Source organism: Cyprinus carpio, chromosome B17, assembly GCF_018340385.1.
Source record: "Cyprinus carpio isolate SPL01 chromosome B17, ASM1834038v1, whole genome shotgun sequence".
NCBI lineage: Eukaryota > Metazoa > Chordata > Actinopteri > Cypriniformes > Cyprinidae > Cyprinus > Cyprinus carpio.
The window spans coordinates 4298418-4318218 of NC_056613.1; the positions used below are offsets into that span (position 1 = coordinate 4298418).

The 19801-nt window shown below is 35.8% G+C and overlaps 1 protein-coding gene across 1 annotated transcript; it reads left to right on the forward strand.

The window, feature by feature from the left end:
• Positions 1-821: 821 nt before the first annotated feature.
• tyro3 (TYRO3 protein tyrosine kinase) lies at positions 822-19045 on the forward strand. The gene is given in 20 exon segments (XM_042743243.1): positions 822-1184; positions 2758-2941; positions 4853-4953; positions 5063-5233; positions 8390-8476; positions 8730-8845; positions 9989-10169; positions 11947-12089; positions 12735-12873; positions 13077-13203; positions 13529-13623; positions 13725-13820; positions 14519-14599; positions 14705-14797; positions 14894-15015; positions 15096-15205; positions 15359-15468; positions 15471-15517; positions 15858-15994; positions 18101-19045. Coding segments are annotated over 20 exon segments (2619 nt in total). The 5' UTR covers positions 822-1126; the 3' UTR covers positions 18522-19045.
• The last annotated feature ends 756 nt before the right edge of the window (positions 19046-19801 follow it).

Genomic DNA, 19801 nt, shown 5'->3' on the forward strand with positions numbered 1-19801 from the left:
CTGACCCAGGACTCTTTTTAAGAGGAACCTTATAAATACAGCATTTGATCAGAGAGGGGTTCGGTCCCGTTTCATCCCACAGAGAATGTTTGGTGGTTTGCAGACAAATTCAGAATGAAAAATGAACAACAACAGCAACAACAATAATAATGATAATAGTAGTATGTAATAAAAATGAATTAATAAATTGGAAAGTAAACAAAAAGAATGTAAAAGCAAGAGACTGTTAATCAATATACTCTTTTAAACTACATTGACACAATGTTCATTGTAAAAAAAATTCGTGCAAATAATTTTGAATTGAAAAACGTTTCTCCTCATATTTATACATAATAATTTTTATTACATAAAAACAGTTTATTTGTATGCTATTAGTACTTTTTATCTTATTTGTAAAATATGATGAAAAAAAATATAATTTACCACGTATTTATTTATTTATTTATAAAATAATAAAACAATATAATAAAAACCAGTATAGCAGACAATTATTTAATTTGGCAAAAGCATGCTATTTTTATAACGTAATTTGTAGGAAGATTTATGGATTTGGCTTCAAACGCTTTGAAAACCCATGCACAAAAAAAAGAAAAGAAAACTGAAAAAAGAACGGTTGATTTTATAATTTATTTTTCATTTATTTATGTTGGTTTTAGTACAATGTACAAAATAATGTAAAAAAAGTATAAAAGCTAATTATTTAATTTTGAAAAAAAAAAAAGCATGCTGTCTTTATAGCATAATATACGTGAATATGCCTTTAGCTTCCAAAACCCATGCTGTAAATAACATTTTGATGTGTATGCTGCTGTGAGGTGTAGTTGCGTCACGTGACGTACAGGGGGCGTTTCATCTGTACGATGATCGCTACTGTTTTTCTAAACCGAGAATCGCCGCGCTCTAACGAACTCGTGCAGGATTTATCAAAACAATGAGCAAAACGCTACTTTTACCGGTTTAACCACGGAAACATCATTTAATAAATGCGAGAGGTTCATTCTGAAGTTGAAACTCCCGTGAAGAATATAATGGGATCTACGAACACCGAGTTAATTCATTAATCACCGCTGTTCAAACTTTCCTGAGGTGAAGGAGATAACTTAGCTCTTTAACAGAAGATGATATAATGGGGCTTTCTTTTTGTATCCTGCTCTTTTTACTACACTTCAATGAGGGAATTCATGGTAAGTTTGTATAATCCTAATCGTGTGATCAGAGTTTGTGAACGCAGTGTGTCATTAAACTCATCAGTGCTGAGGATGTGTTGACGTGGATACTTGTGTTTCACGATAAACATCAGTTTAAGTGGAAATGTACGGGACATCTATTATAAACACAAGCAGAAAGCGTCATATCCCTCTTTTATAATTTTGCGCATAATAATTTCTCTTTCTTTCTTGTTTTATTTTTTTTTTATATAATGATGGGATGTTGTTATTGATTATTAAATATTGTTGGATGATTGATTTTTTTAAACCAATTCTGCATCTTTTTATTATTATTATTATGGTCGAGTGTGATTTTAAAAATTACGTTATTTTTAATATTTTAACCACTGTATTATACAGAGAAGGTATTTGAAAAAATATCCAGATAGAGACTACTTTTGGTTAAATGAAAAAGGCACACTTTTGTTATGCATCATTATTAAACCAAATACAATTTTGGAGTTTAATTCTGCTAAAGCAAACCATTTAGCCATTTAGAGTCTCTGTTCTGTTTCAGCTGATAGATAGATAGATAGATAGATAGATAGATAGATAGATAGATAGATAGATAGATAGATAGGTATGCTACTTTATTGATTGTAGAGTTACATCATGAACAGGTCACTGTAGTTTCCTGGGAAATGAATGTGAGCTTTGATGCAGATGTTTTGGCCAGCTGTGTTGTGTTGTCACAGTGGAGATCTTTCAGACATCTGCAGCATGCATGCGGTCTGCTGTCGACAGTCAGAAGAACGTGCACGCTGTCAGAGATGCCAGAAATGGACCCAACACAATAGAGGTCTTAGAAAATGGCACAAAAGCCTCTTGAAGAAACATGAAGTTTCTTTACAAATTTTTGAGGCGTAGATTACATATTGCACATGTCTTGTTCTGCTATTCTCTGTCTTTTTTTTGTGTGATTTACTAGACATTTAAAGGCAGGAAGCCACCAAGAAAGCATGTGATGTGAATTACGTGAAAAATTACTTAAAAAATTGAAAATTTCCTGAAAATTTTGCATGCCATTAAAGATGTAGGTGAGTTTGTTTCTTCATAAGAATAGATTTGCAGAAATTTAGCATTACATCACTTGCTTACCAATGGATCCTCTGCAGTGAATGGGTGCCGTCAGAATGAGAGTCCAAACAGCTGATAAAAACATCACAATAATCCACACAACTCCATCTTGTGAAACGAAAAAGCTGTGTTTTTAATGAACAAATCCATTATTATGATGTTTTTAACTTGAAACCATTGCTTCCAGATAAAATTCCAGTCTGTCCCTAATATTGCTGTATTTTGGGTGAACTATATAATAGATATAGATAGATAATATAGATAATAGATAGAGTTTAGTTATCCTATATGTATGCACAGTTTAGATTTGCTTACCAAAAATCATTTAAAGCATTTATGCATAAGCATTTGAATCTTTACTAGAACTCTCTCCGATCATGAAATTATCTGTTTATCAAGTACGTCCAGATTTCTCAATGTTAATTCGGTCTTAAGTTTGCTTTAGAAACATATCACACTGTGTATCCTCCAGGATTACAGTTCACCAAAAACCCTTCCAACCAAACGGTGACTCAGGGTAACATGGCCCGTCTGGGCTGTGCCTTTGAGGGTTTGAGTGAACCAGAGATCATCTGGATAAAAGACGGAGAGAAGATCTACAGCACTGATCAAATGTACATCACACTAGATGCACATCACTGGGAGACCTTTCACAGGTAGGAAAACATGAACCTGCAACTACACATCCTGAATTGTTGTTCAGCATAGATGTTTTTTAAGTGGTAAGAAATGAAATGTAGTTTATTTACACAAGAACTGAGACATCAGACTGTATGAAGGGGATGTTGAAACTGATTAGAATATGTTGTCATATGATTGGTCAAATTTCACTAACTATTTTCTAAGACAAGCGCAGCTATTACTACTGTTTCTTAAACACGTGTTAGGGTTTTGAACATGAACAACATGTGTCTTGTTGACATCAGTAATAGGGTTTTCTGACCATTTAGACAAGGCAGACAGTAAAACAGTTAAAAAAAAAAATCTGAAAGATGTACATTGAAGGAGATATGTAGACACCAGAATATCTCAGAGATTTGTGGGTGAACTATTTTGGTTTGGGCCAGTAAGCAAAAAAAAACTGTCTTTTACACTTTTTACCTAAAAGGGAGTCTGTCCAGTTGTCACGAGACTGTGGCCTTGGGATTGAAACACTGTATCAGTATGATTTTTTGTTTTATCACAGTGTGGGCGCAGAGCTAGAACACCAGAACAGTTGTTTGTGCTTCTTTGTTAGGTATCACATTAACTCATAAATTCATGTTCATTACTGTCTGCATGGTAAAAGACACCAAGAAAAATGAATACACTTTATCAAGGACTTTTCTGTCAAGTCTAACATGTCTGTTACTGTAGCAAGTAACTTTGCCCTTCATAGTTATACAAGATTATTTATTTTCACCATTGATAATACTAAGAAATGCTTCTTGAGCAGCAAATCATCATATTAGAATAATTTCTGAAGGATCACTTGACACTGAAGACTGGAGGAATGATGCTGAAAATTCAGCTTTGCATCATGGAAATAAATTACATTCTAAAATATATTTAAATAGAAATCAACTGTTTTAAATTGTAAAAATATTTCACAATATTACTGTGTTACTGTATATACTGAGATCATTTTGAACTTTCCATCGAACATCTTTGCAAGCAGGTAAATGTAGCCCCTTCTGATTGGAATGTAGGCAGAAGACGAGGAGTAATGCAGATGGACATTAGTAACCTGAACTTGCTTTACTGAAAGCTGGCAGGGCTGATAATCTCTTGCACGTGTCGTGACGTAGTCCAGTTGCCCAGTTCCTAGATGCTGATTTAGTCCAGTCTTAGACTAAACACAGTTTGGGTGGAAATTTGCTGTTGAAAGTGTTGCCTGCTGTAAGATTAGGCTAAAGAGCGAAGAGAGAAACTGGCTTAGTGTATTACAGGAGTCACGTTTCCATACAGAACGCTACGCTGCCAACATAATCTATAAATGTCTAGTTTCCTGTGTTGGGTGTCATAACTGTAAACAAATGCAAACGTCATGCGTCTCTTTTATGTGAATGCAAGTCATGCCGTTGTTTGCGCAACTGACCTTTGTCTACATAAATCTCAGCATGCTTTGTCTGACTGGCTCTTGTCTAGTTGTAAAACTTTGAGACGGATGTGGCATTATTCCATGATCATTATTAGACAATGTTGTGGCATTTGCTACTTTTCTAAGTCTTTGTCAAGCCAAGTCACATTTATTTATATAGCACTTTATAAAAATACAGATAATAATAACAAACAAGAAAAAAGCTGTGTTAATGTTGCAGAGTTCTTTGTGAAACAAGTACAATTTTAGCTGTAAAGTGTCATTATCCACCTCAATTTAGTTCAGTGTTGATTTGATTTAGTTCAGTAACAGTGTGAATGTTGTAAATGTTTTATATAAATGTATGCATTTGTGCTCATGGCACATTTGGTCAATAAAAGTTACTTTGATTTATGTCAACATAGGAGTGTGTAAATGATGCGAATTTCATTTGTGGTTCATTTTACTCTTTAAAGAGTGTCTGTTCTGAGTGTTTCTTTCTTTTTAGTGTTAAATCGGTGCAGCAACAAGATGCCGGGAAGTACTGGTGTGAGGTTGAATATCACGGCAGGATCATTCCCTCAGAGCCTGCTTGGATTACAGTAGAAGGTATGTCAGCTGCTACTTCAGAATCCATCAAGTAATCGATTTATTAAATCATATCTTGTTGCTTTTGTGCAAACACTACATATATTACCACCTTGTGCTCGTATTTTAGGTGTGCCTCATTTTGTGGTGGAACCCAAGGATGTGGCTGCATTTGCAGGGGAGCCCTTCAACCTGACGTGTGCTGCATCAGGTCCTCCTGAACCTGTGGAGGTGCTGTGGTGGCTGGGAGGTGAACAGAAGGGGGATTTCACACCTTCCCCCTCAGTTCTCTTTATTAAAGGTGAGACACACCAAGGGTCTGTCTCAATACACACATTTGCGGTCTTTGCACTTGACCACTTGTCTTCTTACATGACTTATCTCCAGTATTTGCCCCAAATTTTCAAGTGGGTGTGAAGACTGCAAGTGTTCGTAGAACGATTACTTGATGGGACACACTTGCAACATGTGTTGTAAAAATGCAAGTGACGTTTTTACAGAGCTTAATTTACACATTTTGGTTTTTAATTCTTTGTACTTTAAAATACTTCTAAAATAAGTGTTCAGTAGTCCCTATGTAAGAGTTGATGCAATTTACAAATGTGCATCACTTTGTTTTATTACAAAATTATGTGTAAGGTCTAATTCAGCTTGCACTGGAAAGTTTCCCTCAAACTTTGATGATCTTGTGAGATCCTGGACATGATGAATAACGGGATACGCTTAGTCTCAAATACTGCTATAATGCTATAGTGTGGAATTGGTGGCATTTATCAGATCTGAGACAATTCTATGCAATACTTTCTGTCATGTACACACATTCTCATGTGGCCAAGACCGCAATTCACTGAACAGGCAGCCTTTCCAGTCTTGCCCTGATCTTTGAAACTGTTTAGCAAGCTTACATTACAAATCATACATGTCAACATACTGTATGTTCAAATCATTTGTACAAATCAGGCTAAAACTGTATTTTTTAGGTTAGTCTAATGCACATAAATGTTATAGAGAAAAGCCAATTCCATATGCTTTAAAGTAAAAAAGCATTACTTCCTTTCCAGCTGTCACCATGTTGAGCGTTACCATCCTCCCTCATTAATTTTCTACAAATTGAACAGTTTTTAAAGTTCACCTTTTAAAGTTCAAGTTTATGCTCTTGATTAGTTAGTTGCCTCTATGCCTCAGATGCGTCTATGATTAGTTAGTTACTCCCCAATACTGCCCTGAAAACACTCCTATATTTCATTATTCAATGGAAGTTTGTTTGTGCATAACGTAAAACGGTCAGTGATCCTGTGAAACATTCAGAAATCCTCTTTCAGATCTTCTATTGGATGATATATTGTGTAGATAAATTATAGAACTGAGTCAATGGTTGCTTTCAGTAGGTGGAGTGACTCTGAGTTTGTACAAAGGTGTAACAGTAGAGTATTTCCAGTGGGGCAAGTTTGTGCTTACTTGTAGTGTGATATTACATGGAGTTGTGGGAGATTTTTAGCAACAGAGTGACTTTATGAATGTTTTTGGTATTCATTACAGACTGTTACAAGTCATGTTCTTGTAGTAAAAAAGACTTCTGTTGGTGGATAATGTCAAGGCCAGTTTACTGCCCTGCCTTTATATTTTGTAACTGGATCTTTTGTTCTGTCAGGGAATGCATTATAGTGATCAATACTGTCAGTGTGGTGAAGCCCAGTAAAGTAAACTTTCCATTTTAATAGCGTAATGCTGAGAAATCATTGAGTCATCAGGTCTATGTAAGACCGTTTTTCATGTGTTCATATTATCAGCCACTTGCACCTTTGACATAAATAGGTTTTTGAGTTGTTGTTTTTTCCAAACAGTTTACTGAGGACAGATGACTCTTGACAGATGACAGATGGCTCATAAAGGCGGGCTGAGACATGAGATCAGGATATTTTTTGTAATCTTTGTTTGAGTTATTGAGAAAATTCCTGTCGTCTGATTGACTCTTTTTGCAACTCACTTCTGCGCAACAAATTACCAAAAACATGAAGTAGCACAACTGTTTCCAACATTGATAGTAAATCAGTATATTAAGGCCTGTTCGCACAGGATTAGTATTATCTGAGGACCTTGTGTGATTTTGAAATTACCCCCCACATCTGAATTTCATTTGGTGCATTCGCACGGGATAAGCGAAGCCTGTGATTTTACTCGAATTTGCTGACATATCTCTCACTTAGATGGATTTAAAAAAAGAAAGAAAGACACTAATATAGTTTCGTGCCCTGTGTCATTTACATTTCACCAGGTTAAAATAACATCTCAAGCTTTATGCTTGATTTATTTGTAACACATTAACCTCAAAACCTTTTCAGCTTTCTCTTTCTGCAAATTGTATGGTAGCGATATAACTGCACCCAAAATATTATCAAACACTACAACGCAGCTCTATTATTTGTGAAAGATGGATAAAAAGGCGCACACGAAACAAAAACCTCGAAAAATTATATACAACCTGCCAAATGCTGGCCAAATCACAGGATTCAACAGACTAATAAATGACTGGAGGTCACCAGGTAATACTAATCCCGTGCGAATAGGGCTTTAGAATGATTTCTGAAAGATCATGTGACACTGAAGACTGGAGCTGAAAATTCAGCTTTGCATCACAGGAATAAATTATATTTTAAAGTATATTAAAATAGAAACTGTTAACTTAAATTAAAAATCTTACTGATCTTAAAGTTTTGAGTGGTAGTGTGTGTATATATATATAAATTAGTATTAGTATTTTAAAATATGTTTAAATTATCTTCAAAATAATGTTAGATTATAATGCCATTTTAATGCATTGTGTTTCCTTCTGAAGCATCATTGAGTGTTTGAACCTTCTGTAATAGTTGCATATGATTCTCACAGTTGTCCTCAGTGTGAAAAGTTGGATCTCAAAATCATACAGTCATTGTCGGAAAGGGTTCAAATACACAAAAATGCTAAAAAAATTAAAGAATTTGTGGGACCTGAAGGATTTTTCTGAAGAACAGTGGGCAGTTTAACCATTCAGGACAAATAAGGGACTCGTGAACAACTATCACTAAAAAAAAAAAAAACAGTTGTGGATTATTCAGCTAACAACACAGTATTAAGAATCAAGTGTATGTAAACTTTTGAACAGGGTCATTTTTATAAATTCAACTATTATTTTCTCTTGTGGACTATATGCAAACATCTTTTATGTGAAATATCTTATGCAGGTCAGTACTAACATGCATTTTGTACAATCCCTCTTATTTTGGTAAACTAATTAACATTTTGCAGATTCTGCAAGGTGTATGTAAACTTTTGACCTCAACTGTACTTTCCTTGTTTCATTCTTTTGATATTGGGGAGAAATGTGACCCATTTAAAATGCTTTTTTGCAAGCTTACTTTGAGATATCAGTACCCCATGAAGCGCTGACCACAGCAATGTTTCTCATTTGCTCAACCAGGTGTGAATGACAGTATAAAGTTTTACTGTGAGGCTAAGAACGCTCGAGGCATCTCCGTGTCACGCACAGGCACAGTGCACATTAAAGGTGAGACATACCATAGTGTTTTTCACTTCCAGCACACATAACTTTTATTGCTGTAATTTCGTAAAGAATGCAAAATTAGTTGTTGCTTTTTGTTTTGGAAGTAATCCATCATATATTTTAACAACTGTATTACACAGTCAACCACACAAATACAACCACAGAAGTCCGAAGGCACAAAAAGCTCCCAGCAGAGAGAAGATAAATACATGTTGTTGGTATAATGCTTATATTTACATGTGATTCTTATGTGCAGTCCGCCCTGATTCCCCCCAGGATGTCAAGGTACATCATGTGTCTGATCTTAATATAACCTTAACATGGAGTCCAGGTTTCACTGGGCATTCACAGCTTTCCACCTGCACTATACAGGTAGAGTATACCTGATACTACATAGTTTTTGACATTGTTGCATGTCTTTTTCTATTAATGTCTTCATGCTTGTCCTATTGCCATACATTCTTAGTAGACCCCAAAATGAAAATCATTTATTCACCCTCTTGTTATTCCAAACCGTATGACTTTCCTCCTGTGTAACACATGGCGTATGTTAGGGAGAATGCTTTACACTGCTCACAGGTTGGGTGGACTACTTTGCTTTTGTCCTTTTTAAAGCACCCAGCCCCATTGACTTCCATTGTATGTAACCCTTCCATTAACAATACGGTGTTTGTTTCTCAGATAACATGGTTCGCTTTTTGTTTTTAGCTTAGATTGTGCTAGTGACCCATAAAATAGATCCTTTTTATATATGGAGAAGAGTGAGACATCTGTAAAAACAAAGCAGTTCCACTGCTCTCTTCAGAAAACATTTTAATGTAAAAAAATAAATAAAAAGTGAGGTCTCTATATAATCTTATTCCTGCCATGAAATAAAAATCTAAACAAGGTAATTGCACCTTTGTCTCACAATTCTGACTTTTTTAAAAACAAATCTGAGTTTTATACCTTACAATTTAGACTTTTCTCTCGCAATTCCGAAACAAAAAAGCTTGTTGCTCACCATGAAAAGAGAAGTATGAACTGTAAGTTATATACACAATTGTGAGAGTAAATCACACAATTCTGACTTTTCTCTCATAGTTGTGAGTTTATTAATTACAATAACCTTTTTTATTGTTTTATTCTGTGACGTAAACAAAAAAAGAGTAAAATGTAATTTTGATTTCAGAGAAAAAAAAGTCATATTTACGAGATGTAAACTCACAATTATGAGTTTAGAACTTGCAATTGCAAGATATAAACTTGCAATTGTGACAAAAAGTCAGCATTGTAAGATATAAAGTCACTTTTATTCCGTATAGCCTTATTAATTCCAAAATAAGCTTCCAAATCCATTTAAGTAAATAGTTATCAAAATCTTTCTTTTCTTTTCTTTTTAAAATTCTCAGTATTTAAATCCATAAGCTTAAATTAAATTACATTTCAATTATTTTTTTACCAGTTTTACCAGGCTCATATTTAGATTATGTGCCATAATGGGATGAGAAATATCTGACTTTAATCTATTTGTAGGTGTCAAAGGGACCTGGAAAGAAGGTAAAACTTCCTGATGTGGACGTGGTAGTTCCACCCTTCCAGCATGTGTTTGAGGGACTCAGCAGTTACTCAAATTACAGTGTGAGAATCCGGTGTGATAACGAGGTGGGCTCTTCCCCCTTCTCTCCCTGGGTGGGCTTTCACACTCCAGAGGCAGGTATGTGAAATATTAGATAAGGTAATGTCATTATGCATGCATGGTGTTTCTTTCTAATGTGTTCTGAGTCAAATTAACATTAATGGCTTTTTTTCTCTCAAATGGCATTGCTGTTGAAATTAAATTGCAGACTTACATTCATGCATTTGGCAGACACTTTTATCCAAAACAGCTTGTATTGTATTCAAAGTAAGCATTTTATCAGCTCTTGCATTCCCTGATAATCGAACCCATCACCTTGGCATAGCTAGTTCAGTGCTCTACTGTTTAATTCAGAGAATGGTAAGGTTCCCATGGGCAAAACTGATCAGACCCTCTCTAGTCAAAATGTTTTTTCTTTAAAATATTGAACTGGCTATAATCTGCTTATAATGGGTGAAGTGTCTTTAAAAGTAATTTTGAGGACGTGTCTAACTTTCTTGATTTTAAATACAACAACTGAATATGCAGACTATAAATAAGCTATTTGAAGCCCCCCTGAAATGAGTGTATATTGGAAAACTCAAATTCATTGGTCAGAAGGGTTTAGGTTTGAAAATCATAATAATGTTTACTACTGTAGATTTTGTTTGTGTTAACAGTTTGAATTAAATTAAATTTTTATATTTTCAGATTTATTTTACATTTTAAACGCTTTTAGTAATTATGTTGTGTTTTCATTAGTTTTTATTTAATGTCTGTAAAGTTTTTATTATGTTTTAGTTTAGTACTTAAATTTAAACAGAATGAAAATGATAAATGCCATTATAACTAGCTGAAATAAAAGAATTTAAAAAACATATATATATATATATGACAATTAAAATATTTTTAATAAAAATAATACATTTAATAAAAAATGAATACAGTTATTAAATAAATTACAGTAATTTACTCTTTTGGAAAAAAAATCCTACATTTCTTTAGATTTTCATGTGAAATTTGATCTGGTCATCCAGATATTTTCATATTTTGTGTCTGCAAGAAGAGTGTTGAGGTACTAAGAACAGAGGAAGGAAGGAGGGAAGGAAGGAAGGAAATTGCGTTTGTAGAACTCAGATCCATCTCAAAGAAAGCTTATAGCTACAACATTCTTTGTTGCATACATCACTAAATTATTAGGCTTGGATCAATAAGGGCTAATTAACACTGACATATTCAATTCCAAACTGTGATAAAACAGTCATGAGTGACTAACATTTTTAAGATAAAACCGTTAGCCAGTTTGACCAAAGTTTTGGTGGGTTGGAAGTAAACAAACGACCCAGAGAGCTGGTTCTGGCCAGATGCCTGGGGTGAGGGGGTTTGGAAGGGGAGGAGCTGGTGGATGGGTTTGAGGAGCAGAATGGGTTTCTGAAGTTGACCCTGCATGCATGTTTGTAAACTGCTAGCACTGGCTGCAGTCCAGTAGATTCCAGGCTGAGTGGCACAATGCGCCATTGTGTGTGTCCCCAATCCATATCAATGCAATACTGCCACATACACCGTTTAATATGCTGCCATCTACTGGCCAAAACAGTCGTTGCAACTGTTTAAATGGATTTGATTTACTGCTGATTATATATTTTTTTCTTATCAAGTATAAAAGTGTAGTACTCTCCATTTGAAATCCATTCTACCAATTCTTGAGGACATCCCCCCAAATTCAATGGGGAAAATGTGAACAAATTGCATCTGGGCCTGGTTGTGACTTGTTTATTGTTATGCAGAGGCGTTTGACTCATACTTTTGTCTGTACAGTGGTAATTGACTCTCTGCACTCTTCCTTTTTTACTGTTTTCATATCTTTCTTACACAGCACCATCAGCAGCTCCAAAGAACTTTACCTTTGAACTCAGCGAGCAGCAGCTCACTCTGTCCTGGGCGGCACTGGATCAGGAGGAGCTACGTGGAAGGTTACTGGCATATAAAGTGCAATGGAACCAGGGAGGAGAGAGTCAGGTACATCATTGTAAAGGAACACACTTATAAATGAAATTTTGCTACACTGACTCTATTATTGAACTGAACTGATTCAGTATCGAATCTGAATGATTAATTTCGTAATAGATTAACTTTGCAATAATGACAAATGAATTAAATAAATATTGAACTGACTTGAGCTGAAAAATGGTGCCATTTACTTCTGTAGATCTGCTTTATAGCTAAATTGAATAATTTCAGAATTTATTAACTTTGCAACATTGACACCATTATTAAACTGAATTGAATCAACACTGAATCCAAATTGACCTGAATAATGACACTTGTCTTCTTTAGAGTTGCTTTATAGATGAAATTGAAGTCATTTCATAATTTATGAATTTTGGAAAGATTAATACTGTTATTACTGTGAAGCTGCTTTTAAACAACCTGTATTGTATAAAGCTCTATATTTATAAATATGACTTGAAACATTATTGAGCATATAAAAAATTACCTTTATCCTGTTATTGGTAATGGATAAAAATTTGATTAGTTTCTATGATAAAATATCATATACACGCCAAGTTTGGATGTCTAAAGGCCATTCATTTTCCTCTGTCATGACATTTAAGAGCTACCCACCCTTAACTGCTATGCACAATTTGCTTTTTGTCTTTATAGGATCCCTTACTTTTTAAAGACAACGTTGCCCGTCTCTCGGGTGCAGGGCGCTTCTTTAACGCCACTTTCCAGGTTGCAGCATGCACAACGGCAGGATGTGGCCCGTGGAGTCAGCCTGTTCTCGTGATGCCCGTGTCAGGTCTGTCCACTCTCATTGTCTGCCCTCCTGCCTTTTGAAATTGGGATTTCTACAGTCACTGCAGCTTTTTTGTGACTGCATGTTCCCATAATGCAGCACTCTGAGAGATTTTTTTCTTTGTGTGGCTCATTATGCAGGAATGGGGTGGCTTCAGGCACTTTTGAGCAGAAGTGGTGTTTAACGCTCTTGTTGTCTCGTTTCAGCCATGCAGGCTCAGACCCAGAGGGGCCACCTGTGGGTGGGCCTGCTTTTCGGCCTTTTAGTGGCCACCATGGTGGGACTCCTGTTGATTGTACTGGTACGCAACAGAGGCAAAGAGACTCAGTTTGGGTATGTTTATCTGAATGTGACACAATAATACACCATATATCCTTCCCAAAATGCAGTAATTAAACATTTTGTCTGAAGTACGACTGATATCTGGTAAACTGTGATCTGTCCTTTTACACCTTGGATCAACTATGCTCAAAAAGATTAAATATTGGATATAAATCCATCAAAGTTGCAGTCTTAGAATTTTAAACCCATTTTCTCACTTCCAATCATTTGTTTGTGTGTTTAACCTTTTTAGGCAGTTTGGTTCACATGCATTTCTAAATTGTTATTTAAAGCTGTGAAATACGGGTTATTTTTTAATGTTTTGGTTTGTTTGCAGGTCTGCATTTGCAGCTTCAGGGACAGATGTGCCAGTTTCCTTTACAGCTGCCAGGTCCTTCAACAGGCAGTTCCCTGAGCCCCCAGAATCCACATGTAAGTGAACACGTTGCTGGTACACACATCTACCCCATCATTGACATCCTACAGTACATGTTTTACAGGAAATTATGAATTTCAACTCTGTTTCCCTCTAGTGGACAGTCTAGGAATCAACAGTGATTTGAAGGCCAAGTTACAGGATGTTCTCATCTCTGAAAGGCTATTAACTCTGGGACGCATGCTTGGAAAGGGTACATTATGACTTGGACATTCAGTTGATTAATTATTAATGATGATTCAGTGTTGAAAACCATTTTTGCTGCTTAATATTTTTGTGGAAACACTGATACATTTGGTTTCAGTATTGTTTAATGAATAGAAAGTTGAATAGATTCTGAAAAGCATGGTGAAATATCCGTTGTAACATTATAAATATCTTTACTGTCACTTTTGATCAATTTAATGCAACCTTGATCAATAAAATATTCATTTCTTTCTTTAAAAAAATCTTACTGACCCCAACCTTTTGAATGCTAGTGTATCACAGTTTCCACAGAAGTATTAAGCAGCATAGATGTTTTCAACGGTGACAGTAAAAAGAAATGTTTCTTGAGCAGCAAATCAGCATATTTCTGAATGATTTCTGATGTGACACTAAATACAGGAGCAATGATGCTGAAAATTCAGCTTTGCATCACAGGAATAAAACAGTTTAAAATATATCAATAGATATGGAAATATATCAGTAGAAAAATTTCTGTACATTGTAACAATATTTCAGAATATTTCTGTTTTTACTGTATTTTTGATCAAATAAATGAATCCTTGGTGAGCATAAGAAATTTATATGTATACAGAGGGGACAAAAAAAATAAAAACCTTCATTCGTTGCGGTCAAAACAAATCACATTAGGAAGAATATTAATAGCATCTGGGTTTTGTTTTCTAGGTGAGTTTGGCTCTGTGAGAGAAGCGTTTCTCAAATCGGAAAATAACTCTGGGCAGAAGGTTGCTGTGAAAGTCCTAAAAAGTAAGTGTACATCTAAAATCATTAGTTAAGGAGCGTCTGTGGCCCATGATATTGGTGCTGTCATTGTTTCTGTACAATGATGTATCTCTCTCTGTGCTCTTACAGCTGACATTAACTCATCCAGTGACATTGAGCAATGTCTGAAAGAGGCTGCATATATGAAAGACTTCCATCATCCCAATGTCATCAAGCTCATTGGTTAGTGCACATTTTTCCTTTTCTGCTTGATCTTTGGGTTACAATCTGTTTGCTTTAACGTATGAAGGAAATATGGTTGTGATTTCACTCCCGCAGGTGTGAGTCTGCACAGGAGAGCCCAGCAGCGGCTACCTGTTCCTATGGTGATCCTGCCCTTCATGAAACATGGAGATCTCCACACATATCTTCTCATGTCACGCTTCGGAGATGAACCTTTCGTATGTTTATTACCTGTCATGTCCTCAAACACACAGCTACTGTAGATGTAGATGTCTGAAGTTGTCTCTTGTTATTGTAGACTCTGTCTCAGCAAATTCTTATCCAGTTCATGCTGGATATTGCTCGAGGGATGGAGTATCTGAGCAGCAAAAACATCATCCATCGGGATTTGGCTGCTCGCAACTGCATGTGAGTTATTTCATGCGCATGTAACAGGAACACATATTTAATAGGCATGTAAACTATCCAAATGTATCCCAATTTATTTATATTGCTTATTTAGCACAAACTCTGGATTAGCTCAAGTGTTATAGTTCTCATCATCTGCATCCTTACTTTTAGGTTGAATGAAAACATGAGTGTGTGTGTAGCAGATTTTGGTCTCTCAAAGAAAATCTACAGCGGTGACTACTATAGACAAGGATCTGTCTCTAAGTTGCCTGTAAAGTGGATTGCTTGGAAAGCCTGGCAGATAATGTCTACACAACACAGAGTGACGTGGTAATGAACACTGTTTGTCTGTATGCATTATTTATTTAATATAAGTTGTTAGTATTTCATGCTTATAGACCTTCTACTTAAAACAGAATTACTACTGTATCTTTGTTATTCTCACAACTGTCGGTTATACAGTTTAGTGGTCATAATATATTTGACCACAGAATGATCAAACAAAATCTAGTATCCCAGAAAGCCATGTAATATATTAAAATGGCAGTTTCTTAAAACAAAAATACTCATGATTTCTTAATAGTGTTTAATAGTGTATGTAGTTTTTGTGCAACTGATAAAGGTTTTATTGTGCCTGGTACTGATGTTTTTTTGTTTGTTTGTTTTTTAGTGGGCATTTGGTGTGACCATGTGGGAGATCATGACTAGAGGCCAAACGCCTTATCCAGGGGTGGAGAACTCAGAAATCTATGAGTATCTTATCAAAGGAGAAAGACTCAAACAGCCTCCTGACTGTCCTGCTGACATGTACGTTTTTTTATTTCATATTTTTTTAGAAAATCTAATAAAGAACATCTCTAAAATGCATTCCTTTTTGCATTTATTTGATCAAAGACGACATCTATTTAAAACAGAAATACAACAAAAACAGCAATATTGTGAAATATTATTAGAATTTAAAATAACTCTGTTCTGTTTTAGTGTTTTATAAATTTATTTATTTCTGTGATGCAAATGCATTTATTTCTGATATACTGCTCAAGAAAAATGTGTTATTTCTTATGTTGAAAACGTTTATATATATATATATACAGGTCCTTCTCAAAAAATTAGCATATTGTGAAAAAGTTCATTATTTTCCATAATGTAATGATAAAAATTTAATTTTCATATATTTTAGATTAATTGCACACCAACTGAAATATTTCAGGTCTTTAATTGTTTTAAAACTGATGATTTTGGCATGCGGCTCATGAAAACCCAAAATTCCTATCTCAAAAAATTAGCATATCATGAAAAGGTTCTCTAAATGAGCTATTAACCTAATCATCTGAATCAACTAATTAACTCTAAACACCTGCAAAAGATTCCTGAGGCTTTTAAAAACTCCCAGCCTGGTTCATTACTCAAAACCGCAATCATGGGTAAGACTGCCGACCTGACACCCTCAAGCGAGAGGGTAAGACACAGAAGAAAGAAATTTCTGAACGAATAGGCTGTTTCCAGAGTGCTGTATCAAGGCACCTCAGTGGGAAGTCTGTGGGAAGGAAAAAGTGTGGCAAAAAACGCCGCACAATGAGAAGAGGTGACCGGACCCTGAGGAAGATTGTGGAGAAGGACCGATTCCAGACCTTGGGGACCTGCGGAAAGCAGTGGACTGAGTCTGGAGTAGAAACATCCAGAGCCCACCGAGCACAGGCGTGTGCTTTTGAACCAGAAACAGCGGCAGAAGCGCCTGACCTGGGCTACAGAGAAGCAGCACTGGACTGTTGCTCAGTGGGTGGTCCAAAGTACTTTTTTTTCGGATGAAACCAATTTTGCATGTCATTCGGAAATCAAGGTGCCAGAGTCTGGAGGAAGACTGGGGAGAAGGAAATGCCAAAATGCCTGAAGTCCAGTGTCAAGTACCCACAGTCAGTGATGGTCTGGGGTGCCATGTCAGCTGCTGGTGTTGGTCCACTGTGTTTTATCAAGGGCAGGGTCAATGCAGCTAGCTATCAGGAGATTTTGGAGCACTTCATGCTTCCATCTGCTGAAAAGCTTTATGGAGATGAAGATTTCGTTTTTCAGCACGACCTGGCACCTGCTCACAGTGCCAAAACCACTGGTAAATGGTTTACTGACCATGGTATTACTCTGCTCAATTGGCCTGCCAACTCTCCTGACCTGAACCCCATAGAGAATCTGTGGGATATTGTGAAGAGAAAGTTGAGAGATGCAAGACCCAACACTCTGGATGAGCTTAAAGCCGCTATCGAAGCATCCTGGGCCTCCATAACACCTCAGCAGTGCCACAGGCTGATTGCCTCCATGCCACGCCGCATTGAAGCAGTCATTTCTGCAAAAGGATTCCCGACCAAGTATTGAGTGCATAACTGAACATAATTATTTGAAGGTTGACTTTTTTTGTATTAAAAACACTTTTCTTTGATTGGTCGGATGAAATATGCTAATTTTTTGAGATAGGAATTTTGGGGTTTTCATGAGCTGTATGCCAAAATCATCAGTATTAAAACAATAAAAGACCTGAAATATTTCAGTTGGTGTGCAATGAATCTAAAATATATGAAAGTTTAATTTTTATCATTACATTATGGAAAATAATGAACTTTTTCACAATATGCTAATCAGGGTTTGAAAAGAAAAGAAAGTTCAAAACTTTTTTTTGACAATGTGAAAGTATCTTTTTTGATCACTTTTGATCATTTTAAGAAAATACAATTTCAGTTTTTCTGCTTCAAAATTTATCTGTAAATCCATTGTTTTACTTGCTGTTTTTTGAAAGTGTTTGAGAAATTTACTAACAATTTCTACACCAATTTTACACGTGTGTGTGTGTGTGTGTGTGTGTGTGTGTGTGTGTGTGTATATATATATATATATATAAACTATTCCATCTTTTCTCACTTCCAGTTATGAAATCATGCATAGCTGTTGGTCTCCTGTCCCAAAGTGTCGTCCTAGTTTTCAACACCTTATTGACCAGTTGGAGCTCTTGTGGGCAAAGATGAATCCAGCTCCTGTAAAAGAACCGCTGCTGTATGTGAACCTGGAGGAAGAGGATGGAGAACAGGCTTCTGGGCCGGTGGCAGATGCCGGGACCCGTAGTAGTGAAGAGCCCTCATGGGGGGTACCTTGGCAGTGTGTAGGTATAAAGGAAGATGAAAAGGACTGGTTAATGGTGTCATCAGGAGCTGCTCTTGCTATTGGTGGAGACTACCGGTACATCATTGGCCCACATGGTAGCGTCATTGATGAAGAAAGCAGGCACTCTGACGACGGCCTGTCTGAGGATGTCAAGGACGAGGAAGAGGATGTTATCATTAATGTGTGATTTTTGTTGTCATTTTTTCCCATGCTTACATAATCTAGAGGGTAATGATTGCGCAACTTGTAAAGACTCTTGTAAAAGAACAGTGAGTCCATAAAAACATTCCTTTGTCTTTTTACTGGTGAAATTCCAGGAATAATGCTTAACACAAAGAGCTATTCTCCATGCTAACTCTAGAGGCATGACGTGGATGTACAATCAGCTGCTAATACCTTTTAGAAACATGATTTAACACCTTTTTTTCAATGGTAATTACTAATTATGACTGTAGCAAAGCCAGTGTTTCAACAAATGTGATTTTTAAAGTATACAATGTACATCTTTGTGCAAATGTTTCTTTGCTGGTACAGTGCCGGCATTTTTTGTGTGTTTTGTATGAAGTTTCAATCACATCCTGGGACTCACATATGTGACCCTGGAGCACAAAACCAGTCTTAGAGTCACTGGGGTATATTTTAAGCAATAGCCAAAAATACATTGTATGGGTCAAAATTATTGATTTTTATTTTATGCTAAAAATCATTAGGATATTAAGTAAAGATCAAGTTCCATGAAGATATTTGGCAAAATTCCTACTGTAAATATATTAAAACTTAATTTTTGATTAATAATATGCATTGCTTAGGACTTTATTTGGACAACTTTAAAGGCGATTTTCTCAATATTTTGATTTTTTTGGCACTCTCAGATTCCAGATTTTCAAATAGTTGTATCTCGACCAAATATTGTCCCATCCTAACAAACCATACATCAATGGAAAGCTTATTTATTCGGCTTTCGGATGATGTATAAATCTTATGACTGGTTTTGAGGTCCAGGGTCACATATGTGGTGCCTTTGTTTTCAAACATTTCTGCACATTTGTTATGTTGCATGAAGAAATTCTTTTGGATTTATAGTGCATACTATGACAAAAGCTCAGACTGTCATAGTTATATTTGTACTAAAAGGAATGTTCTAGGCTAAATACAAGTTAAGCTGTGTAAGCTTACTGAATTATTTCTATGGAAGTGTTTTTGCAGGAGAAAAACACGTGAAAGATTTGCCATCAGTTTCACTTCTGATAATAATGCCGTAGAAAATAAGAATTTGTAAAAACGAACAGAAATGTGTTTTGTATAGAGCAATTGCAATATTGAATTCTATCGTAAGCATGTTACCATCAACACTTTTTTTTTTGTTTGGTAGGGCCAAGTTATTTTCTATGGTTGTTGCTTTTAAACCAGATCATTCCGTTAGCCTGCACAGTAAATCTTCTTTAAAGCATTCTGAGGATGGGATAT